This window comes from Rhamphochromis longiceps, linkage group LG23, assembly GCF_057381845.1.
Source record: "Rhamphochromis longiceps isolate RC_006_pf linkage group LG23, R_longiceps_female_GT1.1, whole genome shotgun sequence".
Lineage (NCBI taxonomy): Eukaryota > Metazoa > Chordata > Actinopteri > Cichliformes > Cichlidae > Rhamphochromis > Rhamphochromis longiceps.
Window position 1 is genome coordinate 13,807,166 of NC_140578.1, and position 27,647 is coordinate 13,834,812.

General features: G+C 42.0%; 2 protein-coding genes across 11 annotated transcripts in view; both read right to left on the reverse strand.

Moving 5' to 3' along the window:
* sned1 (sushi, nidogen and EGF-like domains 1) overlaps positions 1–13,276 on the reverse strand; it is a 31,828-nt gene extending 18,552 nt beyond the window's left edge. For all 3 annotated transcript variants that reach the window (XR_014909533.1, XM_085397342.1, XM_085397343.1), the window contains exons 1-7: positions 12,288–13,276; positions 3,848–4,135; positions 2,960–3,100; positions 2,660–2,822; positions 1,518–1,643; positions 1,163–1,276; positions 478–591 (exon numbers count right to left, since the gene is read on the reverse strand). Coding sequence is in view for 2 of the 3 variants with exons in the window: in XM_085397342.1 (XP_085253468.1) it covers positions 478–591; positions 1,163–1,276; positions 1,518–1,643; positions 2,660–2,822; positions 2,960–3,100; positions 3,848–4,135; positions 12,288–12,506 (1,165 nt within the window). In the remaining variant the exon portion in view is untranslated. The remainder of the gene's footprint in view (positions 1–477; positions 592–1,162; positions 1,277–1,517; positions 1,644–2,659; positions 2,823–2,959; positions 3,101–3,847; positions 4,136–12,287) is intronic.
* Positions 13,277–13,425: 149 nt separating this feature from the next.
* crocc2 (ciliary rootlet coiled-coil, rootletin family member 2) overlaps positions 13,426–27,647 on the reverse strand; it is a 43,429-nt gene continuing 29,207 nt past the window's right edge. For 5 of the 8 annotated variants that reach the window (XM_085397334.1, XM_085397341.1, XM_085397337.1 and 2 more), the window contains 17 exons: positions 26,512–26,681; positions 26,256–26,435; positions 25,359–25,493; positions 25,124–25,267; positions 22,853–23,091; positions 22,595–22,754; positions 22,336–22,503; positions 20,289–20,673; positions 20,075–20,205; positions 19,852–19,972; positions 19,593–19,747; positions 19,066–19,506; positions 17,664–17,813; positions 17,385–17,576; positions 15,565–15,696; positions 14,141–14,320; positions 13,426–14,057 (listed from right to left, as the gene is read on the reverse strand). In XM_085397334.1, coding sequence (XP_085253460.1) covers positions 13,974–14,057; positions 14,141–14,320; positions 15,565–15,696; positions 17,385–17,576; positions 17,664–17,813; positions 19,066–19,506; positions 19,593–19,747; positions 19,852–19,972; positions 20,075–20,205; positions 20,289–20,673; positions 22,336–22,503; positions 22,595–22,754; positions 22,853–23,091; positions 25,124–25,267; positions 25,359–25,493; positions 26,256–26,435; positions 26,512–26,681 — 3,167 coding nt within the window. In that variant the 3' untranslated portion in view covers positions 13,426–13,973. The remainder of the gene's footprint in view (positions 14,058–14,140; positions 14,321–15,564; positions 15,697–17,384; positions 17,577–17,663; positions 17,814–19,065; positions 19,507–19,592; positions 19,748–19,851; positions 19,973–20,074; positions 20,206–20,288; positions 20,674–22,335; positions 22,504–22,594; positions 22,755–22,852; positions 23,092–25,123; positions 25,268–25,358; positions 25,494–26,255; positions 26,436–26,511; positions 26,682–27,647) is intronic. The other 3 variants (XM_085397340.1, XM_085397335.1, XM_085397338.1) reach the window with 3 other exon arrangements.

A 27,647-nucleotide genomic window follows, 5' to 3' on the forward strand; every position in this document is an offset into this window, starting at 1 on the left:
GAGCTTTATCTGCTGTTGAGTCATTAAGATTTATTAATCGTCAGGGGGAAAAACGAGACATTATTGAGTAAGACGCTCTGCTGGATTAGGAGCACTGAGCTTCCCTCCGGAAAGCGTACAGTTTCACTGACCAGGTGTGTGGGATTAACAATAATCTGGTCTCATGTACAAACAAGAACTCATGAGCTGTGCTGAGCTCGATTATTAAATCCACCATTAGATTCAAGTTTCATTAACAATTAAAGAGAACTAGTAAAAAAAGGTTTGTGGTTTGGAGGCCGACGTGACTTTGGTGAACTTTCTCCCCCCCCACAAAAAAAACCAGTTGGTTTGCAAATCCATTCAACCGTAACCCATTTGTCTAGGTAGACTGGGAAGCTCTTTGGAAAGAAGCATCTGCCAAAAGACTCAGTTTGATGTAGAAAGCAGCAGAAAATATTTCCTCTGGAGAATGATGCCTACTTTCCCCCCGCTCACCTGTCTCACACAGGACACCAGTGTAACCCGGCTCACACACACAGGTGAAAGCGCCAGCGCCTCGTACACACGTCGCGTTGTTGAAGCACGGCCTGTCTTTGCACTCGTCAATGTCTGCAACACACACACGAGCGTGCGCACATACACACACATGTAGAGAAACAGAGAGACACGCTCATGGAATATTTACTCAGCTGATTAATATATCCGCCACACTGTTCCCCTCACTCTCCAAGTATGTGCTGCTGGCTGCGAAAGGTATTAAAAGAGGTCTGATACATCTCCACAGGCTGGACTGTGGGAAGAAGCACAGAAGCTCCAGAGAGGCTGGACCAAGATATCCTAAAAAAACAAAACCCCTCAACCTTTTCTGTGGTGAAAATGCTAAACTGGAGCAATTACAGTGCGGCACTCCACAGTTCACACACGGTTTGAAATAAGCAGTTTTCAGCTTTTCTGCTTTGTAGCAAATAAACAAACCACAGACATCACACAAAACTTTTTCTGTGATAGCATGACATATGAAATATGTATTACTTAAATTAACTGCATTTCTTCCAGATCAATAGGAGAAATTTTAAATAAAAAATATATTTCCATTTAAGTTAAAAGTACATTTTTAAAGTTGCAAATATGAATGATCAACTGGAAAAGATACCACTTTATGGTAATGTGTCAGTTTTACCTGTTTCACAAAGAATCCCAGTGTAACCAGGTGGACACTGACACATGAAACTATTAATCTGGTCTTTACAGGTCCCTCCGTTCTGGCAAGGCTGTGAGGCACACTCATTGACATCTACAGTGACAGGAACACAAAACACAGAGGAGATAGCATGACATTTTTAATTTGAGAGAATCCTCTTGTCAGGGTCAAGTAATGAGAAGAAACTGATACAGGTATTAAGGAATTATCCAGGTGTCCCTTCGGTGAGGCAGAGAAAATCTGCTGACATTAATTTTCCTCATCTCAGGTAGTCAGGAAGTCATTCACAATGTGCAGAGCGACAGAACAGGAAGCAGTGTGAACCATAACTCACCGATTTGGCATCTTCGACCGGTGAAGCCAGCCAAGCAGGAGCAAGTGAAGGAGGGGTTGCCTTTAATACAGTCATCGATGCACTGGCCTCCGTTCAGGCATGGGCGGAGGTGTGGGCACACTGACGCTGCAGAAGGAGGTCGATGGAACTGTTTAGTTAATCTTTTGTAAGTTTAGTGTTAAAATCTGGCTGTATTAGAAAACGACTTTAACCCAAGAGGAATCACGACGATGAGCCTTGTGTAAAAACTAGTGTAAAACTTTATTAATTATGCTAAACTTACCTTAGATTCAATTTAACAATGACAGGATTTGTTTTAGATCTGTTTTTTAGATCTGGGTAGGTGGCATTATGCTTTTCCTTGTTTTTTTTTAATCATATATATGTACTGTTCCAGTCTTGTGTCATATTAAACATAAACCAAAGTTTGAAATAAAGAGGTCAGAGTATGTGCAGTAATCCCTGTGAGCACAGAGCTCAGGCTTCAGACTCTGAACACTCAGTTTTAAAACATTTTTTTTAACTCTTGGATCTGTATGATGTCATGTATTGTGAAAGAGTTCAGTTTCTGAGATGTAGCCAAAAAACAAAGAGCTAAAAAGGAAGCCAAACATTATGTAAAAACAGCTTTGTTTTAGGCAGTGGCTTAGCTGGGGGACATGGTAACGAAGATAAAGAAGGATTATTGTTTTACCTATAAATCATGCAAAGCAACTCTAGTAAGGTTCTTCATAAAAATAAGGAGGTGGAAATGATCACTGTGTCTGTTTATTATACCTAAATCTCTGCTTTACTTGTGAGGTCTACCTGTTTAGATGGTGTCCGGCACCAGTGCTATTACTTATCCAGGCCTTGCTCTAAGTTTATGCTGTGTTAGGGAAAATAATCTAACATCTACATTTACCACATTCTAGTCTCTTTTATTTAAAAAGAAAAGAAGCTAAATGGTTTGTTCCAGACTAGGACACTGAACTAAAGGGCTGCACCAAAGTCCAATATAAGACAAATAAGGATTATTTTGAGCTATGAATCATGCAAATCTGAGTCCAAGAACATTAAAATGAAGCTAAAATGAGCACAGTAGCTTTCCTTAAGACAACAAAGTGGATTTGAAGAACTAATCCCCAAAGACCAGCACTTACCAGAGTTATTGCAGCTTCCCACTTCTACATTTGCGTCATCTATGCGGAAGACCCATCTGCCCGGGAAGCCCACATTGGTGGTTCCCTCAACATTTACGACATCAGCTGTGCGAGAGCCAGGGATGTTGAAATAGCGCTTGCCATCACCAGCGTTAAAACCTGCCTGGGAAGAGGCAGACATAATAAAGAAAAGAAAAAAGAAAAGAAAAGAAAAAAAGCTGAATTACAGTTTAGATTAATGCTGTCGGAGAGCGTATCACACCGGAGGTACAACGTCTGCAGATAAACATGTGACCTTACCTGTGCTGCAATCCCGCCTAGCCCAATGAGGTTTCCTCCGCTGCTGGCATGCATGCCTGTGGTCCAAGTGATGTTATTGTATTGGAATATAGTGAAGGAAAGCTCTCCGTCTGTAATGAGCACCACTTGGAAAGTATTCACCTGCAGAGAAGAGAAACAGGCTCAGATAAATGGCTTCCTGATTTCTAGGAAATTCTGTAAGAATCAGAATCCTCAAGGTGATGATTTACTCAGGCCATTCATATAAAACTACTCTGTAAGACTCAAGAAACCAAACTATATCCCTGGTTAAGAGTCACTTATCTAGACCCTAAAGACACTTTAAAGAGGGCTAGTTCTGTTTTTCCTTATACTCTGCCATGTATCTCCTGTTCCATTGTTGGATGATCATATTAAACATGGTCAAGGTTTCAAAAGTGAGGTCAGTGTATGCAAAAGCAATTGCTGTGAACTAAAAGCTCAGACTTCAGACTGCTCTAAACACTCAGCTCATAAAAGACTGTAGATAAAAGATGAAACAAAGAGCAGAAGTGCCTTCAATCTGCATTCTTGCTAATGGGCAGCAGGAGGTGGCTCGTCTCTATACAAGCTTTCAGCTAATTGTTTTTCTACTTTTGGATCTTTAAGATGCAACCACATTAGTCCCACAAACCTGCTGTTCAAACTTTCTGTTTTTGAGGGGCAACCAATCAAAACTTGCCCCTTAAACATTATTTCTAAACCTTTTTCTGGCACAAACCATTCCAGAAGACAAAATAAATTCATGCTGATTGTATTCATTTGAATGCAGATTTAAAATAAATAAATAAATAGAATTGGAAATGAGCATGATAGGGCCTCATTGTACTGCGTCTACATGGTTGCAGGATGTTAAATGAGAATTCATACTGGTGTTTGAGAGTTTCCTCCAAAGAAGGTGACTTGATGCCATGTAGAGATGTGGACCCACGTTGCATTGAAGTTGGGGAACTCTGAAAAGTACGTCCTGACATCACCCGAAGCCTTCCTGAGGATCACAGGATCCTGGCTCTCTCTGTAGAAGACTGTCCCGGCTCGACGGTTGTCCACATCAGCCCAGAACGGCGCCACGACCCTTCTGTCTCCAGCGATTGGAAAAGCTACAGGTGTGAACTGCGACACCTCTCTCAGGAAGGACACAAGGCCATTGTTGTTAACCTGAGACGGAGGAACAGCTGGAGTTAAATCAGTAATAAACTGATAGATTTACATATCAGATTTAACCACTGTGAATTCTTTGGAGGACTTGGTGGGGTTAGCGTGCTGAGGAAGAGCTGGAGGGAGCATTTCTGACCTCACAAAATAAACAGCAGCATGGGGTGGTGAAAGTTCCCATAACGGATGTTTGCACTTTCGTGTAGCGAACAGACACTACTTTTATTTCAAATAACGACGGCAGCTGAAAAAACCCAGTTTCTGCTGATCACACACCTGCAAAGTCATCACAGCAGGAAGAACTTCACGGTCTGTAAATCCATACATTTGCCCGCAGCAAAATAACCAGGTAAACGAATCTGTCCCCTGTGAGAAATGTGCATGGATGTTCTACTGCATGGCAGAATATAAGCTTCTTAAAATATGTAAAGTAATGAATTAATCACTTGATTAACTGATTGGGAAGTCATCAGATATTACATCAAGAGTCACACTAATAATCAGGAAAAATATATATTTATTGGTTTATTTCTGGATTTTCTTTCTTTTATATCGTTACAATCGAAACAGCTGGACTTCTAGAGGCCAAAAACAGGATCATTTATTTATTAAAAACTAAGTTTCCCTAGAGTTGCCCAGGAGAACCTACAGAGAGGACATTACATACCTAACCTGACACGTGTCAAAAAGAGCAGAGACAGTGACGCTCTTCACAGACCGCTTTGAAAGGAGAAAGCCTCATGACACAGTCAGAGCAGAGAGCAGAGGGCACAGTTGACTCTTCTGTGGTATACACGTTTAGTTGGTCTCCAGCTGCATTGGAAATAACATTAATATCAGAACTTTGTTCTGCTAAATTATCCATAATGTTGTTATATATATGTATGTATGTATGTTTGCTTGGTGCTCAGCTCAAAGTTCAAACTTTAACCCTGGAACCAAGAATGAGACAGGCCACTGAAACTAGTTCTCAGAAATTCAGGTGGACACGTTTTTATAAAATTTGTTGTTACAAATTATTATAAAGTTTGGATGAGAAATTTGCACAAAAGCTGCAATCTGCCCATTCTTCGTGGTCACCTTTTTGAATACACACAATCACATACACATTCAGCTTTCCTCTGAGCTGTCCTCTTTTCAATTAAGCAACATGACTGTCATTAGGTTTTTCAATTGTAGCCACAAAAACACCTGGGATAATAGCTAGGATACTCTCCTCCTGAAGGGACACTGCAATAAGAAAGTGAGAAAATTAAGCATAATTTAGGAAGGAGTCTACCTGTGCAGACTTTGTGCATAAAAAAGAGTGGATCTGAAACCCAACTATTCATTAAATACAAATGGGTCACAGTGTTCACCAGCTGGGGTTCAGAAAAGATAATTGCACCCACACAAAATGAAACTGGTGCTTTCCAGCAGTAACCTCTGTGGGGATCAGCCCACATAAGAGCACATAATTTTACAATTTATTAATTGTTGTTCTTTTAAAAAAAAAAAAAAATTAAATTAAACCACTGTTCCCAGTATAATTCATGTTCTCCTGATTCCTGAAAAATGAAATTTTTCTTGGACATTAGGAAAGGTTAGGAGTTGTGTTGAACTAGTGAACCCAATCCCTGAATATTCAGTCTTCCAATCCTTGTCTATATGTAGGATCATGGTTCTCAAACTAGTGGTCCACAAAGTAATTATCTATAAGTCCATCATTTTGCTGTTCCAAACTGGGAGCACTGTAGCTCTTAAAGCATCATATTGTATCTGGATTTGTGCTTGCTAGCTAGCTGGTGAGCATGGACAAACATTTGAGTCAGTCTTCATGATCAAGTGATGCCAAACCCAAACCAGCTAAGTGGAATTATGAGAGCATCCTTGTAAATGTTCCCTGGCTTCGAAAGTATAAGAACCACTGATGTAAGGCTATTTGGCCAGCGGTAGGGGTGAAGGGACGGTCTGGGCAGAGTGCAGGAAAAACTTTTTCAAATCCCGATGTTGACAGGTACGATTAAACCTGAGTGGAGAGGAAAGTTCTGCGGGATAAAGGGCTGAATCCGTGTGAAAGGCTTTCATTCATGCATTATTTCTGTGCACCCACAGCATGAGATTCTTCCCTTCATAGCACCAACCCTGTTTCCGCTAAACTCTGGCGTGAACTTTACCTCTCTTTTAACATTCAGGCCGAGCTGCATATGACAGTGACAAAGCAACGTCAGATGGCTCAGCTCTGCTCCACGCATGTATGAAAACCATAATTTGAAGGACTTTGCTGTAAAAACAGCTGAGGAAGTTTTGTTTGGCACAGCACGGGGGCTCAGTTAATTGCCCAACCACAGCCTTCCCCTCTGCACCAGGGTGATGTGGTGAGAATGTGGCCAATGTGTGGGGGGGAAACATTGGAGCGAGTGCAGGGGCAGGGCCCGGAGGTCAGCCAGAGCGCCATCCGATACTGGGAGAAAAACAAGAGAGAGGGCACAGCGCTAAAGGAATGGAAGGACGCACATGAATTACAAACCTTGCACACCCACATGCCCACTAATGAGAGACCTGTGGTGGCAGCGGTCTGGAAGTGAATCATCTTACAGCAGAATTAGTGTAGGAAGTCATGAACACTAAATAGAGTGTATATTCTAATACTGGAATATGTTTAATCACCTAATCGAATCTCTTGTAGCATCTGGAACGGCTTAAAGAAGTGTATTTATACTTCTTTGGGTTTTTTTTAATGCTACTTTAATATGAAAATGACCTCAGAGGAATAAAAATGAACTTGGGACCCTATTGCTTTGCATCATATCGCATTATTTTCCTGTGCTTGCGTTTTCTAACTAGATTGTACCAAACCGGAGAAGGATGTTCCTACATCACACTCGTGGGAGAGTGAATGGGTTCAAAGCCAGTGCCATGTGTTGCGCTGTAACGTGACCAAGGTCAGAGTCAGACCGAAGAGTGGTGCGATCATTCAACCTTGTAAGAAGCATCTCTCGCCCCATATTTCTTACTCTCACTCTGAACGGTGCCACTTCTTTCTGCTTCTTCCTAACGCTCTTGTTATTTTTTGGGAATTCTTTGCCGGATACATCCAGGATTTTGCTTGGGTGGTTTTCTTTAGAGCTGAGCAATTTATGTAGTAAAATAAACTTTCATCTGGCTTAAGTCAAGCCAAAGCAAACCCCTAAATGAAAAAGGTGCCCATGGATCGGCTCAGGAAAACATTAATTTTCCTTGTCAGAAACGGAGGTTTCACAGCTACAACCCTGTCCAATTATTTGACGAGACCAGAGGAAGTGACTGCAGTCTACAGTCTGTGCACTTGGCCTGTAACTCCTTAGCCCCGGCTCACCTTATGCTACAAAGAGTTTAGAGCGAGGCAATAAATCCTGTCGACAACTGCAGGGAAGCACTGAAATGCTTTCACAGAACGGGTGAAGTGGAGGGTTGGTGTAATATATACGTAAAGGCACTCAAATAAAGTCTTAATTTGTCAGTCATACAGTTAAAAGTGCAAGAGCTTAAAATGACTTCTATCAAGGACCTCATTTGTCATCTACAGGTTACAATCAAGCAGCAATCTCTTGGGTTGAAAAACGAAGCCATAAATTGCAACTCCATGAGTGCCCACTTGAGGCTGACTCCAAAAGTGACCCAGTCCCCATAGACTTCCATGTTAAAATGTCTAATTTTGTGGCAATTTTGTTCCCATCCTGGGAAACATAAAGGTTTCATTGTTCTCCCTCTTCTACATTGGGCTTTTTTAAAATACTAGATACTGGAGTTAGTCACTTCTGTTGGCAACATAACCAAAAATGATGGCAACCAAAACACCAGGATTAAAGTTTCAAAATGCAGAGTCCAAAATCAGCTGCTGACTTCACACTTTGTGAAATATCCCACCTTCAGTCTTTTTTTCTTCACATTCTGCCACATACAAAACCAAACAGAATACCAGCACTGCTAAATATTCTTCTAACAAAAATCAATTACTGAGGAAGACCATACACAGTATAAGAGATGGATGTAGCTTTACAACTGCATTCTTTTTAATGGCCTCCAGGGGCTGATACCTGTGGCTGGAAAAAGATTCCAGTCCTCTAGAAGTCTATGGGATAATGTCCCTCAGCCCTGACCTCAATAAACACTTTCCTTTGAGTTTATGGCCTCATTCACTTATTTCGGGTCCATCCAACCACCCATTTTCTCCCACTTATCCAATTCAGGGTCGCTGAGGGCCTTTACCAGATGTTAATGGTCAAAAGTCACAAGTCTACTGTGGGGATTCATATTGAGTCGTGCTAAATGGAACATAAAGTCTGTTTTGTAAATTTTGGCCATTCTGTGTCAGAAAGGACGATAATCCAGAAACAGATTAAAACATTGTTAGCCAATGAGTGCGCGGGTCAGAGCCCTGTGTCGCTCGTCACATTCATCTTGCCTGTGGGCAAAGTAAATGTGTTTCGCAATGAGTCGTCATCAGTGCAAACTATCAATAATCTCTCACTGTTAGAAGATTTTTAGGTTTGACACTTTTATTCATGATGTGGTTTGTGCTTATAATGCTTTTGTAGACAGTTAAAAAAATGAATGTGATCAATATATACATGTATACGATTCTTTAGTGTACTGTAACATTTTAACGCATTACTTTTTGTATTTTGATGACTTTTTCATGATGATTAAATAGATTTATATTTTTATGATTGCTTCCTGTCATGACGTTTTTCGTGAGGGCCACCATAAGATTGATTGTGCTCTATGTTTCTTGGTGTTTGGACCTCACCCGTTTTTTTGTGCGTGTAGTAGATTTTTTTTTTTTACATTGCTTTAATGCAACGTGTTTGTCTCCACACAAAAAAATATTAAGAGTCAGTATTTTTTGGGGGCACTTGACACGTGTACGAGTTGGAGTCGAATCTGTTGCTTTGTATGTACTGCCAAAGAAAAAGCCTACATTTCGTTCTTACATACAGAACTGTATTGTTTTATCCTGAGTGCTGGGAACACCCAGGCCAGGCATTCATCGGGCAATCACCACCACACACTTGACCTTTGTGTAGTGCATGTGCAAGAGCACGCAGGCATTGCTCAGTCATCACGAATAAAAGTCCCGAATCTCAGAAAGAATCACTGTGGCCATAACTAAGCAAATACGAGATGCTTGACTTCTTCCATCAACAAAACTAACAAAAGTTTTTCCTCATGAGCTGAGATTGATTAACATTGTTGGGACATTCCTACACACACCGGTGAACAGTGGGGCATTTCATTTATTTTTGGGTCATGCATTACCTGTGAACAAATAAATACTCCAGCTTTGCTGTAGCTGAAGTACTCCCATTGTGAGTAAGTGTTAGTTTTAGAGACATTTCCCTTAAACTGCTTCAAAGTGGCATCAGCCTCCTCCGCTAACTCTCTGCAACAAAGAGAAGAAGTGTATTCCCAAAAGCCCGATTCTTTAAAAGAGCATCATTCACTTGAACACTTTAAGATGTTTTTAAGTATGTGCAGAAAAATCGTTTCCATTGGAGGATGAACTGCTTCTAATATAACACACATCTCTCATCCTACACATGCATGTAAAATGCACCCATGCAGAGTACAAAGAATAAAACTCTACGCACACATCTTTGGGCCATACACGGTGGTGAGTGAAACGAGTGAATGAAACTGTACAAAGTGTTGGTGCTCTTCAGAAGACCAGATCAGCACTAGCAGATGTGTAATCTGTAAAAATACAGATATGCTGTAGAACGTTCTCGGTGGAAACATTTAAATGTACTGAAATGTTGTTTACGTGCATTTATTTCCAGTGACTGCAAAAACTCAAAATCTTACCAAGTATATTTGTCTTATTTCTAGTCAAAATTATCTCATTACACTTAAAATAAGACACAATCAGCTACAGGGCAACATTTCAGTAAGCTAAAGGAACTTGTTTCAAGACAGTGAATCTTGAAACTAGAGAAAAACTAGAGATTTTTCACTTGTTCCACTGGCAGATTTTTTCACTTAATACAAGATATTTTAGCTTAAAATAAGTGAAAAAATCTGCCAGTGGAACAAGTGAAAAATCTCTAGTTTTTCTCTAGTTTCAAGATTCACTGTCTTGAAACAAGTTCCTTTAGCTTACTGAAATGTTGCCCTGTAGCTGATTGTGTCTTATTTTAAGTGTAATGAGATAATTTTGACTAGAAATAAGACAAATATACTTGGTAAGATTTTGAGTTTTTGCAGTGTTTAATCCACTGAAAGACTTGGGACTTTTTCCACTATCCATGAGAGTTTCTCTCTGCACTAACTCCCTTTGATTGTGCCCGTCTATTCTCACATCTGCTTTTAAACTTGTGTTCTTTCCTCTCTGACCTTGGATGTGCTCCTTCGCTGTGTTTACGCCGGTCATCCGTAAGAGTAGTTAATCCATGAAACGCATTGTTTAGAAGCCCTCTAAGATTCTTTGCAGATACATCTGCATTATGTTAAAGTGATTGGTCATTTCTCAGATAAAGCAGCTGGACAGTTCCAGGGGGAAGACCCCTGCCATGTTATCTGAGGCGTGGGAGGAAGGGAGGAGGGGAGGGAGGACCCGGAGGAGGAGAGAAACATGAGAAAACTCCCTGACACAGACCGTAACAGAGGGACAGCCTGGTTACGAGGCAGAAATGGGACTGGAGTGGGACCAAGTCGGTATCTTAGGTGACATTAAAAGTATCTGTAAACAAGCGCTGCATGGCTGTGATGATCCTTAAATCTACGGAAACTCCTGCAAACAAGACGTCCTGGTTCAGAAATACGCTCCGAGGCATGTTTACTGCTCAGCAGAATCAGTTATGATAATGAAGCGTGACAGCGCCCACAAACCATCTAAAACCAGTCTGATTCTGCAGCTTCCATGTAGCCCAGAGGCTTGGAACAAAGTCCTGGGAGAAATTATTCATACAAATTTACCCCTTTAGTACTCACTGAAATATTACCTGTTCAAAGCAGCTCTCTGGTGGCAGATATTGCCCTGTGGGCCGCCTGCTTTACAGCGCATGTTAAATGGATTCAGGTGAGGTTTTAAAACAAGCGTGACTGTAATTTCAAGTGGTTTCTATAATTTGCCTTTGCTTTCTCTGACCTCAGAATGAGACGCAAAGCAAGAGCCACGGGGTATCACATCACTACCAACACAGCACATTTTTCAGATTTAGATTGTTATCTCTCTATCAGATGATAATTCAGTCTAAGATCAACAAGCCAAGCAAACAGCAACATGTCTTATCTTGTCTAATTTCACTGCAGAGTATCAGTATTGTTAAAGGAGAAGTGCCAGCAGTTGTGCTCGTAAACATCGCGTCTCTGTCTTTACGCTGCGTTTAGATGCAGGAGAGTTTTACATTTTTCCACATGAGGGAGCTGACCTCACCACTCGTGGCGTAAACGCTCAGATTAGAAAAACAACCTCTGACCTTGCCCATTGTTGCCATGGTTCCTCAGCCTCCCTCGCCCAGTGTTTGAAGAGGGAGGAAGGGGAGATATGAAGCGCAAACGCAGATGCCTCACCACAACAGGTGGTGTTGATTTAAGGGAGTTCTGCCTTTCCATGCGCTGGAACCGAACCCAATACATGACAAAGGCAGATCAAAGGCTGTTTCACTGTGCTGTGCGAAAATCCTTGTCAAACCGTTGGGCTTCCTCCCATGAGTGCTGTTTCTCTCTCTCTCTCTGCTGTGCATATTTTCCCTCCGCTCTCTCGCTCCTTCTGAAAAGAGAACCACTCACAGATGCTGCGGCGACAGTAAGAACACAAACTGTCACTTCCTTTAACAGCTCTTTGCAGATTTATTATAACAGGAGTTACCACTGTGCTGCTAATAGTTTGTCTCTTGCTCTGCCTCTGTGCACTCGAGGGACCTCAGAGTGCAGAAAGGGGCAGATGTAAAGAGAAAGTCACAGAGGAGTATGATTACACCCGTGAGGGGAAAACGCGATATTCTACATGAACGTATACAAATTCTCTGAGGGTACCGCAATGTAGTATTTGGCTGTGTGCCACATCTCAGCTCCCTGAGGCTCTTATACGATCCACAACATTTCAGATCCAATTGCCAGCTACCAAGTGCATGCACACTCATAACCAGTGATTTCAAAACACATCAGCAGAAACACACTCCTCTGTACTCACATAGAGTCCTGTGTGCCTGTCTCCAAAGAAGGGGAATGCAACAGAGATCTCCAGGAGCCCGGAGCCGCCGTCATCCTGAGCAATGGTCTGGGAGTCCCCCTTGTCCCGGCCAAAGGGGTAGAAGTCCTCCAGGGGCACAGCGGGTTCCACGCCGGGCAGCAGGGTCAGGAAGAAGAGGGTGCAGAAGCAGGGCAGCAGGGCTTCCAGCACCAGCACCATGGCCTCAGCCACCCAGGGATGGAGCTGACAGCAGGCACAGCGGAGGAGAGGGAGGAGCGCGTACACCTGAGGCAACAAGAGCAGAGCAGAGCAGAACAAGACAAGACCGCACGTTCTCCCTCTGAATCCTCCTCTGACTGCTCTCTGGTTCTCCTCACTTGTCCTTCAGTGGTGAACTGGGCTTCTTGTGTGAGACAGGGGAATACTGCAGATTCCTTGCATTCTGCTTTCTGCTGGGCACTGCATGAGCTACACTCTGTCTCACTGAAATGAAACGAAGGAAAGGAATGAAAGAGGGGGAGCAACCTGATTCAGCTGAGATTTTTTTTTTTAAAAACAATCCAGTGATTTGGTCCCTGATAGTCAGCTTAGAAATATCCTCAATAAAAGCTCTATTCTGCTTGCCAAAGGAGTTCTTTCAGCTTTGGCCCCACCTCCCCCACAGGGATTCACTACCTTGCATAATTAGCTCCTTCTAGCCAATAGCTAGAACGAGGCCGGTAACTGGATAAGCACTGGGCGGATCTATGGTAATCAAAGGGCTGCTTTAAAGAAACTGACAGGATTTTCCCCTTTCAGTGAAACTCCTGCTATGTGACACAGTGAGAAGACATGTGTGTGAACTGTTGGGGAAATAAGTGTGAATTTAAATGGAAGAAAATGGAAACAGGTTACTGGTGTTTAAGATACTCAAAGTCAGAATGAAAACATGCTACTGCGATAGTTCAGGGTTGTGGATGATTACAGGATAAGTGGCAGTGAACTTTTAAAGGATCATGAGGAGTGTGCACCTATCTTTGACAGAAATCTATGGCAACAGCGACAGAAGGTCATTCTCTCACACAGGAAAACAAGAAACACTAAATTCACAAATGCTGTAAGAGTGCAAAACTCACACGTCGTGAAAGAGCCAACACTATTGTGAAACTTTGAAACTGCGCTTTAGTTTATTGAAAATAATCAAAACTTCTGCACCATTAGTACTGATTAAGTCAAACACCACACATGATAACATTCATTTATTTAGTCTTTTTGACATCCTAAGAAAAAATCTTTTAAAATCTGCAAATGACTATTCTAAATATTTGGATCTGCACTCATATATATTCTTACTGGGATTCACATGATCAATATGACAAATGAGTTTGCAAAAATAAAAAAAAAATCTAGGAAAAAGAAGAAAGTATGAACCAAGAAAACTGACACAGCATGAGCAGACTTAGAAACGCCAACTGCGGTGAGTCAGAGGAAATCCTTAAAACAATTTGGCACATCCAGTTCACTTATAAACAAAACGCTCTTTGTTTGTTGTTGTTGAGTTTTCCTTTGGATTAATGTAATCCTGTGTGCACATGTGCGAGGTGGGAGCGAATGCAGGAGTGGGTTTCTCTGTATGGAGATGTAGGTTGAAACGTAACGCTGTTGGGAAGCAGCCAACAGAGGCGGAGGAGCACGCTCTCACTCTCACTACACGCCGGGCTGAAGCATCTGATTGAAATAGGCCTGTCGTCTTCTCGTCTCCTGATCGAGCTGCTCTTTGAGCGCCAGCAACTGCAAAAAACCCCAGATAAAAAAAACAAAAAAAACAATATCTGTAATCACACAGAAAACATTCACAGGTAGATTTAAAATACCTGTTCTTCGAGGCCTCTGACCCTCTGTCGATGTGCCTTCTCCCTGCTCTCCAAAGCCTGCTCTGCCTGAAGCTGATTGTCTCTCAGACGCTCCGTCTCCATATCCAACTCCTGGTGGTGGCGTGCTGTCACCTCCAGGAGGCGGTGTGCGTGAGCATGCTCTGACTGGGAGATGTGGGCCTGAGGACAATTCAGAAAAGATTATGAGACTGAAAACACAGAGAGAAAAGGTCAAATTCGGGTTTTTGTGTACTTTTAGTGTCTCCTGGTGGGGTTCTCTGATCACAAATTTTTACAAACACATTATTTGGAAGGCAGCTGTCTTTAACTTCTGCATTTTCTGATTTACACATTTCTTTTGTTGTGTCTTTATAGGCTGCTGTCAGATCCACTGACATTTTGGCTTCTTTATGGAAGACACCGTCTCTCTCTCTCTCTCTCTCTCTCTCTCTCTCTCTCTCTCTCTGCCACACCTGAATGCCACAGCTGTACAACATCTGGATCCTGTTCCAGAAACCACAAACTTAGAGTTTAACTCCTGAACTTTGAGATGGGAAAGTCTTCTTCTTTGGGTCCAGAAAGGCTTAACTGAGTTAGCCCAGTCAATTCTATATGTATGTACATGTACATGAGTATGTACATCGTAGGTCATAACAAGACTGACCCACCAGTGGAAAATGGATGGTATTTATCTCAGAAACATCATCTTAGAGTCGTTTTAATTAGGTTAGTCAGGTGAGTCATTATTTAAGCACTTAAAATTACTTTTTGTTTAATGATAAAAAACATGCGACGACGCTGTAATTTTCCTTTTCAATCTACTAAATGTCTTTATGATATTTGCTGTGAAACTGTTTGCTGGTACTGCTTGTCCTTCAATCCTTTTACAATAAAAATGTTCTGATGAGTTTATGGACTCTACTTTCAGGTCATACTAAGTAAAACATGAAGTCCATTTTGTAAATTATAGTTGTTATTAGAGCCAGAAAGAAAGATTATCCCGGGTGTGTGTGGTGTGTGGTTTCAAAGTCAGATCCAACCCTTGCTCATCGCATTGAGTTGACTACACTAACCAATCAATCTTTCATACTGTCTCTAGCAGCGATGGAGTGCACAGAAATGACTCAGTGTCAATTAAATTCAGTATCTTGAAGCGATGACAGCTGAAATGATTTTTTCCGTTTATTTGGAGTTTTTAACATCATCATTACGAACACTAGAAAACTTTAGATTGTCTGTGATAGATGAAGGAAACAGGATGCTATGAGAAACAACATAGCCATTAAAAATGATGAAAATATAACCATAATTTCAGTTGCTGGAACAGCTGGATTGTTTGAGGATTACGTATAGATCCTATAAAACAGTTTGTGCTGCCAGTGCAGTCCCTGCTCGTCCTCTGCTGTAATCCTGGAGCTTCTCACCTGCAGAGTCTGCATCTCGTTCTGTTTTCCAGCCAGCTGCTGCTCCAGGCTCTGCACCCTCTGCTCCAGCTCCTCTCGTGCTCTGGCGACAGATGCTGCCTCCTCCTCCTTCCTCAACCTCTCCATCTCCACCTGACAACAGCACGAGGGTGACATAACGTGAACGACTTTACCATGATTGTTCTGCACCCGTGTGCCTTCCTGTAATCGGTGTAGCAGAAGCCGAGCACAGAGCCTCTCGGTTCCCACAGTCCACCTCCGTATTTCCCTCAGTTTGGGATGACTTTCTACAGCAAACAGAAAGCTCAGGAAATAATAACACTAAACTACAGAATAATAAAGACAGTGTTCAGTATTTTTATGTGTCTTATATGTCTTCACTTGGTCCAGGAGCCTTCTGACCAACACTAAACGTGGATTACTTCAGATCTGGCTGCTGTCACACAAAGGCTTCCAGCAGTTGTAGAATTTGCAGTCTTTAATTACATTTAAAGCCAATTGTGGTTTGGCTTTCTCGTATATTACAGATATTTTACCTCATATTCAGCAAAAATATCTTTTAGGTCCACTGACCAAAAGCAGAGTAATACTTTAGGGCCTGGGTTTAAAAAAATAATTAAGATCGTGGCTTTAATGCCTTGTTTCAGCTTTTTGCTTTTTAGTAACTGGGATTCATTCTCAGTATTTGTCACTACTGTTCTTATTTTTTTTACTTTTATGTTGATTTATGACATAAAAGCCCCAAATAATGAATAATCCTCTTTCATGCTTATTTATAACTACAGCATCTGTGTTTTCCCCTGTGTTTGTTAAGGCTGGCAGCTTTATAATATTAGGTTTTGTGTGCCACACACACAAGTAAAACATTTTTAACAATCAGTGTATTCTAACACCTGACTGAAATCTCGTGTATACCGTGTCTTGATCGACTGACTTTAACATTCCAGTAACCCCACACATATATTTACACGTGCTGTTGTGATATTTTTAATTGTAAACATTATAAATCTGTCAATTTACTTTTCTTACAACTTTTCATAGTTTTCACAGGAACCGGTCCACTGGTGTGACGAGGATAATGGGGATTTTGTGTAAAATATATTTGTGCATTCGTGCATCACGGCTAACAGAACTACAGAAACATTAAGAGATATTAAAAAGTCCACGTTTTTTTGTTCGTTTGACAACCAGAGCAACCAGAGTTCAGACAAACTTGCTGCTTATTTGGAAAACTGTTTGTTGCCCAGATACCCAAATACTATCTCCCTGGTACTGGTCTCTGTTTGGATAAACAGTTGGTAGCTTTCAGAGGCGGGTGTAGTTTCAGGCAATACATCCCTTCTACAGTGGAACAGTATGGCATAAAGATCAGGTGGAAATATGATGGATTTGGATAAAATTACTTAGATTCCATAAATAATGACATTAGAGTATTTTAGAACATCTCTCATAAATAAAGGAAACTACACTGATATGAGAAACACAATCTTAAAAAAAAAAAAAAAAAACTTTACTCAGCCATGTTAGCTCCTAAAGTAAAGCTTTGGCCCTTCAGGGTTTAATAAGAAGTAAAGCAACTAAAGATTATGGATGTTTCTCCTGTTTTGCATTTTTGGTGATCCCTTGTTTAAATAATAAAGTTTATTTGTATAGCACTTGCCAAAATGTATTAGTTTTTAATGCTAATTGTTTCAGGTTTTATTTTTACACACTGACACAACAGCCACACAGAATCTCACCGAGCTTTCTGAATTTCGGGGAGAAAGCTGATAAGTGTAATCAGTGTTTGAAAGCACTGTGCAGCAGGCCAATCAGCTCACCTTCTCCAGCGCCTTTCTAAGTGCAGATTTGTCTTTACCAAAGCGTGTCACCACCTTCTCGATCTCAGCTCTCTCACTCTGGAGCTTTTGCAAGAAGCTCTGGAGATTGGCGACCTTTTCTTGGAGTTCTTTCTTCTCTCTGTGCAGCTGCTGGGAGGTTTGAAGCTCAGCCTCCTGCTGTTGCTTTAGGCTCTGGGACACAGTTAATCAACCACACATCAAAACAGTGTCTTGACCTTTGTACCTGTATTTGCTTACACTTCTACCACTGTGACTCACCTCCTTTAGTGTTCTGTTATGTTTCTCTAGCTCAGAAATATTAAAGTTTGAGTTTTCTTGGACTCTTTGAAGGTTCTGGTTCTGCTCTGCGAGCATGTGGTTCAGCCTCTTACTTTCTGAAAGGGCGTCTCGTGTTTTATCCAGACGTTCCTATGGACACATGCACATCGACAAAAACACAACGCAATGGATCACCTTTTTCACGGAAGGACCCTGTCCAGTAAAGCATTTAGACATGGTCAAGATGACCTGCTGAAGTTCAAACTGAGCACCAAAGTGTAAAAGAATGATGATTTAAGATAGTCTGAATGTTGTTGGGTTTTGACAGGTGGTCTAAGTATTTCAGAAACTAATGAGCTCCTGGGATTTTCCCACATAACCATCTCTAAGATTTACAGAAAATAGTCTGTAAAAGAGAAAATATCCAGAGAGCGGCAGTTCTCTGGGAGAAAATGACTTGTTGATGTCAAAGGTCAGAGCAAAATGGCCAGACTACTAATAAGAGTGCAGAAGTAACTCAAATAACCCCTCTTGATACACTTTGGTCGCCTTACTAAACATATTCATTTGCACCTTCCAAATCTAAATCAGTGTTTTTGAAAACCTTTTGTGCCCAAGTTACACCAAAGACAAGCCAAACAATTCAAGGCACAGATGTATTCATTTCTGTGCAAATTAGCCTCTAGATCATGTGTCATATCCATCAGTTTCTGTTTGGTTTTTGTGAAAGCCCGTTTGTAAAATGTTTTTGCAAGAATACTCCACTAGCTTACATCTTGCCTTCATCTCCGTATCAGGCACAATCAGAGTCCAACCAACAGTCTTGTTGCCTCTGGTTCAGAGCCAGCTCTCTTTTGAAGTTTCTCTCAGAAGGGACATTTGGTTTCCAGGTGCTTCTTTCACTTGTGGCACCATGTTAGCAAATATTAGCAAATATTAGGACATTTACTCCGACAAATGGCTGTTGAAATCCCCTGTTTGGTTGAAGTCATGACACTTTTACTCTTTCCTTTATTGGGTACGCAGACGGAAGATTTTTAGCCAAATGAGTGAATGCAGAGTATTGATACATTATCAACAATTCATTTATTTTAGCGCAGTTGGACATTGTGTCACAAAAGTCCAATCGAATCGAAAGATCAACTTAATTTCACTTTTTAATTTCACATTTAACCCAATTTCAGTCTTGATTGCCACGGACCATTTAGAATCTTTTAGACCTCTAATCAACGGATAAAATGCTCGATGGGATAGATGTAGCGCCTAATTTACTGCTCAGATTTTGACGAGTTTGAATGAAACCACAGCAGAGTAAATAAAAAATATGCCACAGCTGATGAGGCCAGCTAAAACATGGGAGTTGTTCTCCTGCTGGATGGAGGGTTCAGGTGAGAGACTGTACCTGCAGCAGCCTTCGGTCCTGCTCGCTGGCAGTCAGAGCCCTCTGCAGCTGCGTTATCTGCTCCTGCAGGGCTCCCGTGTTGCTCCTGCTGTCACTGAGGGTGTTTGACAGTTTGTGAATCTGCTCTCTCAGCTGACTCTCATGTTGTTCAGCTTGAGCCAATGACGTGGCCAGTCTCTCCTCACTAAACCTCAGCGCCGCGCACCGGTCTTCACTCTCACCCAGTTTTCTCCTCATGTCCGTCAGCCTCTCCTGTAATGCACCTGCCTCAGCATCCAGCTCTGCCACTCTCAGCTGGGCCCTCTGCAGCTCGCCTTCGAGAGCACGTTGAGAAAGCTCCAGACTTCTCATCCTGCCTTCTGCTGCCTCCAGAGACTCCTTCAGTTTCTGCTGTTCTGAATTTGAACAAGTTTCTAACTGTTGAACAACCTCCAACTTGTCCTGTAGAGGGAGAAGAACAGGATTTCCTCAGCCTCAAAGAAGATGCTGTCAACATTTCTCTCAACAATATTTTGCTTTTTACGTACCTGAAGTGCTCTGGATTCAGCCTGAGCGGCTTGCAGACTAGCCCTGAGCTCCTCTTCAAGGCTTCTCTTCTCTCTCTCTGTGCAATGTGCTGCTTCTTCCTGCAGGGAAAGCGAAGTGTGTGCCTGGTTCAATCGTTCTTCCACGTCTCGTTTTCCTGAAAGAATATATGTATCTGTTATATATGTAAAACATATTGCTTGCTTAGGCAAATAACTACTGCTAGTTTGTGTATGAGTGAAGAGTTCAGTGGGTTTTTACCCTCCTCTAATTGCTTCAGAGACTTTTGTAGTTGTAGTAGTTGGGAGGATGATTTATCCTGACTGTCTTTGAGTTCAGTCACATGCTGAGTTAGACTGACTACCTGAGCCTTGGCTTCATCCTGAGGAAAGCAAAGCCATTATTTAAGTGAAAAAAATATGACTATAATATCAGATTTTGAATCATTGAACTTATAATCAGTTATTAAGATTTTTAAATATACCCTGTCTCTTTGAGCATCTGTGAGTTCTTGCTGGAATTCCCGCAGGGCTGTATTGACTGATTCCAAGTCAAGCTCTTTGTCTTCACCATAGGACACGGAGAGCAGAGATCCATTGGCCACACTCTCTCCTCCTGACCAGACACCACACTCATCGATTCAATTTTTCAGAGAGAAACATGGCACCATGATGCCCTATTGTAAGACCCAACTATACCTTTTGAATAGAAGTGGCTTCTCCAAGGGGAAGGAAACCGTCTTCGTGACCCTGGTTTGTCTGAAAGCCTCACGTGGTTGATGCCAACAGTGCGGCGCAGAGCTGCATACAGCCCCGCCAGCTTGAGCTCCAGGTCCCTGCATTTGGCATCGCTCACTTCCAGCTGCTCCTCCACGCTCTGGGCCTTGTTTTTAGCAACACCAACCTGCATGGAGAGTTCTTTGATTTGCGCCCTGGCATCTTCCAGTGCTGCCTCCAGCTGGGCGGTGGTTTCCCTGTGCCTCTGGTCACTCTGCCACTGAAAAGTTTCTTTTTCCTGCAGTAGCTCTCGGTTCTGATGCTCCGTGGACTCCAGCTCCATCACACGACGCTGTAAACCTGCGACCTGTGCAAACACCAAGAAAAAATCAGCAAAACTAAATATGGTTCATCATGTGTTAATTACATAAAGTAGAAAATGTTTAGCAGTGTTCATGTGATAAATGCGATAAACCAATAACAGAATTTGTAATCTATTATAATTTGAGGACACAGCTCGACCTAATAAATTAACAGGTTATTAAATGCTCCTTAACCAAAACGTTAAAGAGACCAAAATCTCACTACAAAATATGTCAATCTTGTAAATGATGATGATGATGATTATCTTTTTTTAAATTTTTTTTACATCTTTACATGTATTTGAATCTTTAACTGTTTAACTGCAGCATTAATAATGTGAACATAAATTGATCTACAACACTGAAAAACTGTCATTTAAAACATTATTATTGATAACTGTAGTTCCAATCATGCTCCAAAGGATTTTTAGTGGCCTAAATGTAGCTGTGTAAATAAAAACAACATGGCTTTAAGAAGTTCATCTGTTTCCCGATGACAAGCTTGTCGACTTCACTGATAGAGCCTCAGAAATGAGAAAATAAGGAGTAACAGCAATTGATTAATATACTGTGGAACCCTGACCCTTCTTTATAACCCACTACATGTCAGAGAAATAAAAACAAACTTTCCTCCAATAGCAAATGTTTAAGTTTTATACATCAGGCTTTTCTCAAATGAAGATGAGGGTGTCCCTTTGCACTTGTTTCTAGAAAAACGCAAAAGGGCATCAGTCTCACGAGTAAATCATAACATGAAACCCACAATCCTGTCAATTCTTTCTGTTTATTTTCCATTTGGGTTTAAAGGAAGAGTTTCAAAGATGCAGACCACTTTAAGTGATGGGATCCCAACAAGCTACATGTGGGACAAAGTGTGTTTTGGTGGGACATAGTTAATGCTGAGAGGTATTTAGCATCGGGAATAAGAAATATAGAACTGTTCTTCTATATTGGCCAGTGGATTCAAACCCACAACCCTCTTGCTGTGAGGCGATAGCCCTAACCACTGTAGCAATGTTGCATGTTTCGCTTATAAAGAAATGAAGTTACTGCTGTATAGCTCCAAAATATTCTGAACGTACAGGTTTTGCACTTTTTGCAGACTTGCTGTTACGTGTAACTTATTTTTTTGCTTCTATTTCCACGAGTTTATTTTTGATCATTTGTTTTCAGATTGGTTTTAGATAATGTGGAGATGTTTTATGTTAAAAACGTTCTTGGTCCGGCCTGTTTCAGATCAAACTGGAGAATATATTGGCCATTACCTAAAGTGGTTTACTGAGCTTACAGACTGGTTTATATGTAGTTTGAAAAGGGAAACATCATCATTAATCAGCGTTCTAATATATCATAATGATCATCAATTTATTCTGGCATGCAGAATACACACATCCACCCGATATTCACTTACTGCTGGAAGGGGTCATGGGAATTTAGGGACCCTCAATGTGAATTTATGGGACTGAAGAGCTTGAATAATGAATTTATAATTCAATAATTTGCTAAAATGTTGAGCAACATTTGGATTTTTCAAACCCACTGCACAGTAGTGTGTTATGGTTCATGCTGACTGTCACTGTGTGAGTGTGACATGTGAGGTATGTTAGCCAAGGTTGAATGTTTGCTCTAGCGTGTTGTTAGCATACTAACTCCCGGAGGCCTTCTACCTCGTTTAGCACCGCTTCCCTGCCAGCTTCACACTCCAGCACTCTCTGCTTGAGGGTGAAAGCCTCACGACGTGCCTCCTCCTCCTTCTGCTCCTCCTCACATACCCTGGCCTGCAGCTCTCGCAGTTCCTGTTTCTGCCGGATGTTCTCTCCTTCGAGGACCTTTACCTGTTCATGTCAGCACAGCACAAATTACTCCGATATAATTCTTCATTTCAAATAAATCAGATGGAAACCAGTGACCTCAGTCATTCTTCACCTGTCTGCGCAGTTCCTGCAGCTCTCTGCGCGCTTGCAGACGAGACTTCTCCAGCTCTCTCATGCCGCTCCGAAGAGCTGTTGCCTCTTGTTGCATTGAGCTCCTCTGCTCCTCTAAGACGGCCACTTTCTGCTCATTCTCCTCCACAGCTCGTCTCAAACTAGTCAAGACGTGGTTAATATTTACACATTAAAAAATATGATAAACATCCACTGTTGGTGGACGATTATAGCAACGTGCCTTGCATGGCAGCCATACCTGCTGTTATCACTTTCGGCTCGCTTGACGAGAGCTCTCAGCTCCTGGTTTGAGGCTTGGATGGCTTCTTTCTCTCGGGTCTCATTACCCAAGAGCCTTCTCAGGTCCACAGCATCTTTGCGTAACTTGTCTCGCTCCTGTGCACAGCCCTGAAGCTCTCTGTGAGCCTCAATCAACTCCCTTTGCCCTTTAAAACGTCCATCCTCTCCCTCGTGCAGCTGTTGACGGAGGCCCTCCAACTTCATGGGAAAGTTACAGAGAATTAAAGGCATGATGTATCAATAAAGAAAATTAGAGGGTCACAAACAAGAGCAAGAAAATGAAATAAATAGTTTAGAAACACTGAGCTTTTTTCTTGAGTTCTTCTCGCTCCAGCCCAGAATTTATTTGGTAACAAAATCCTCCTGCATGCCGACTTAGGATCGGATAATGCATCATAGCCTCACTGTTTGAAAGCTATTCCTCAACATCTCCTATTTTAAGCATTATCTGCACTATCTCAAAATACTCTCTGACCTATATTCTGTTTTATGGCAACATTTTGTGTGTTGAAGGGAGGCCCGAGCTCAGCGGGGCACGCATAAGAGCCAGTTGGGCCTTTAGCCAGGTGCTGTCTCTCCCTGTCTCCTCTTTGCAGCTCACAGTGCGAAGACAGCGACATGATAAACAGCAGCCCCCCTGGTGAAGTGGTAGGGGAGAAGGAGGGAGAAGAGGGAGGACAAGGAGCAGGATGAGGAGGAGGAAGAGTGTTATGTTTAGAGGCCACACAAGATGGTTCGTCCTTATAAACTCTAAAGTGAGAAAAAACAAGCCAGTGCTGATCCAGCCCAACTCCACTTTATTTTATCTGATTTTTTGGGGTGGAGGGCAGTGGAGGAGGCAGAGAATATGAGGGCAGCAGTGTTGTGTTATGCGGATGGGAGAGGGGGACCCGGAATCCCAGCGGAGCCAGCCTCTCGCTGCTGCGACGGAGAAAATAAACACTCCACCGCTGGCTTATTTACACAAGGGGTTAACTTAAACTTTGATTTGATATTATGGTACCAGAGACCGTATCCTCCTCTTTCTCGTTCTACCTCTTTCCCCTTATCGTTCTTCGTCTTTCATGCTCTTCGATTCTTTGTCACATGTCCTCACTCCTGCTTTCTGACATGAGAATCTTGAGATGGGATTAGTGAAAATAATCAAACAAGGAAGCGAGCAGGGGTGGCCAAATATGACAACGCTGCTGAAGCCTAACTTGATATATGGTAGGGAGGGCCGGCCAAACCTCAAAACTCTTGTGCTCTGGCTCCACTCATCCCCATTCACTATACTTTGACATGACTAAGGAGACAGCACGAAGACAGGGTGACGCTAAATTTTGCTTCTTTTTTAAATGAAACCAATAAGCCCCACACAGATAAACAATCTCCTTTTCCAGGAAGGCCAAGCTTTTAAATCATGGCATGGTGGGGCCTTTACAGCTCTGCAGTTACATCTTAATGAGGTGAGTGTGAGCTTGTTATTTCACTAAAACGCCCAGCGACCCTGTGCTTGGATTCCTGACCTTAAGCAACCCTGAGAGATGAGATTTACGGCTCCCTCATTTGGCTCCGAGAGGTATGTCACTGAGCCAAAATTATAGTCTCTAATTGCACTTTAATGTTTATATTAAGGTCAACAGAACCAAACTTTTCCCCTGTGGACTTGACAGGAAAAGGACACAGAAACTGCGAGCTGAGTAGAAATCTTAAGAGAGGACACCGCACCACCTTTCCTTGCAGGATTTGGCCCAGTGCACGCTGCACCTGATGGCACCCTGATGTTAGCAAAGCTCTGTGACACCAGCCAATGTCAACATAGGCTTATGGTAAATGGCTCTCGCTTGTACTGGTACAAATTGGTGCAAACTCTCCCTCACAGCAGAAGCAGATGAAAGGTCTCCCATCCAATGCCAAGCCAAACAAACTAAAAGTTTCCGAACCATTTCTGTGACACTACTGTACAAACCTGTGCCAATTTAGTGAGAGCCAACTGATACACCATATATTTAAAAAAACAAAAAAACAAGAGACACGGTACCTTCCTAGATATTATGTGGTGAAAGTATAATCACAGAAAACAAGTAATGTTTCAGGGTCCTTTGGTTGGTACCTGTGGCTGGTATTTAATTCACAATGATTATGTATTACAGTGAATACTGATTGGTCTGATCTATGATACTCGTGAGAATAAACTCAAAATAGGTTAAGTTAAAATCTTACATCAACTTTTTTTAAAAGTTCCTACCTCCTGTTGCGCATGCTCTCTCTGCTGGTTCAACTCTCTGACCTGCTCAGTGAGACTCTTTTTGTCACTCTCATGCGAGTTCAAAGACTCTTCAAAATGCAGCTGCAGTTCACGCAGCTCAGACTGCAGGACAGCCATTTGGTTCTGCAGCATATGAAAACACAAACCGGTCAGCCGAGTTACAACACGGCAAGGAAACGTGAACAGAGCCAGTATGCTCCCGTCATATTTTTACCTTGTCCTGCTCCTGTTTGCGAAGTGATTCCCTCTGCAGGCGTTCCATATCCATTTCCGCTGTGGCCAGGTCCTCTCGCAGGGATGCTAGCTTCTCTGTGAGGACAGCCTTCTCTGCCTCCATCTGAGACAAAGCCTGATCAAAACACACTGCGAGGTCAGAATCATTCATACGTAGCTCAGAAAAAGAACCAGTGGCCAAGTCAGCTTCTTTTTCTGAGCTACGTATGAATGATTCTGACCTCGCAGTGTGTTTTGATCAGGCTTTGTCTCAGATGGATGCTAGCTTCTCTGTGAGGACAGCCTTCTCTGCCTCCATCTGAGACAAAGCCTGATCAAAACACACTGCGAGGTCAGAATCATTCATACGTAGCTCAGAAAAAGAAGCTGACTTGGCCACTGGTTCTTGGACAAAAAGAAATCGGTTCCACAGTTCGTACTTGTCATTTACTGTCAGTAATTTTTATATTGTCCTAGTGTCTGCACTCTTTCCCTGTCTTTGTCTCCCTCTGTCTTACCAATGAATTTGAACCTTTGTCTTCCTCATTTCCACTTCCTGGTTTGCTATTCTCCTTTACTTTAAGGTCCTTTCTTCATGTTTCCTTGATTGCCTTCACCTGATTGTGTTTTTCCTCCTCTCACTGGTTATACCTGCACGCAACCCTGTTTGTAACCCTGTTTGTATTCAGCATACTCATTTTTCTGTTGTAACTCATGCTTCTTCTGCTTTCTTTAGGAATTGTATTATCTTCCAGTCCTTTTATATTTCATCTGCAGATCTTCTGCATGCTCAGAATTGCGATGTCGTCCCCTGGCCTACCTTCAAATACACAAACATTTTAAACATCACTGACAATCATAAGAACCATAAGAAACCTGCAAAGACCACCTCATGTACCTGCTGCTTTTCATTCTCAGCCTGCAGGAGACTTTGGCCGAACTCCTGCTTCAGCCTGGCCAGCTCTTCTCGCACCTGCTGCAGCTCCTTCTGGCTGTGCGCACGCAGCTCCTCACACTGTCTGCGCAGCTGCTCCTCGGCCTGCTCCCGCTGAAGCATCAGCTCTGCACGCTGCTGCTCCTAAGGACCAGCAAACAGACACTTCAGTACAATTAACAGATTAATAGACAGTGAGACCAGCAAATTCAAAGTGCACCTTCTGCTGACGTTCTGCTTCGAGCTGCTCTCTGTGAATTTGCTGTTTGCTGGTCAAAGTCAGCAGGGTACTCCTCTCAACTTGAGCCAGCTTTTCCTCCAACTTACTTCTTTCTTCTTTTGCTTGTGCACATTGCCGTTCAGCATCTGCTCGCATCTGAGCAGCTTCACCTGCACAGGTAAATACATCCATGTACCTCAGTTGCAGACAAACTTTAAAAACCACTGATGTTACAGAAGCAGCAATATTTTATTCAGAGTTTTTATCAAAGAACATGCTAGCTTAATGGCACTCATTTGTAGACCCAAAGATCTTGAGGTGCAGTGGACAGAAAGGACAAACTAATACAATACGAAATGCAGCGTAAGTGGATGTTACATAAAGCTAGCATAAAAGTGGAACTTGGCAAAATTAGCTTAAATTCAAACTTAACTGTTACCCAATACCTAACCAAACACTGACCATGGACACCACAAGCGCCACGCTTTACCACGGTAAGTCAAACTAACCAGTTTGAACTGCAGCTGTTAAACGCACAGAAACTTAAATAAAACCTTTAAGAAACAGAAACTCATTATCGTTCAATTTAAGACCTTTTACACTATCTCTGAAAAAAGTGGTAACATTACATGCAAGCTTTAAATGTGTTTGTCAAATATCTCTTGTTGAGGCATGTTTACTCTTCAAAATAACCTTCCTATCTCTGAGAGTGACGTTCCCAAACATAACATTTTTCAGTTACAGCAGGTTTTTTGTTTTTGATGAAGTTTGAATAGTTTAATTTAGGTTTACCTGCCACTTAAAAGAAAAAAAAATTATACTCACTCCCGTCCTGTGGTACTTGTTTTATAGCAAGAAAAGAAAAATACCACATCTGCAGGGGAGTCTAAAAGGATGTGTGTGAAGTATGCAGGCGTGACCATGGGATAATATTATTTTCTGATTTGTTGAGCAAGTGTCTCCATGGCATCAACTGTAAGCAAAGCCAGACTGCGGCACAGAGAAAATTAACTTAATTTATAATAATATGTATTAAACTGCCTATCAGATATAACCACTGATCAACTAAAGCTGCCGCAGGGCTGTTCTGGATCGTTTCAGTTCACTTTAACCCCTGCTTATCTGATTCATGCGTA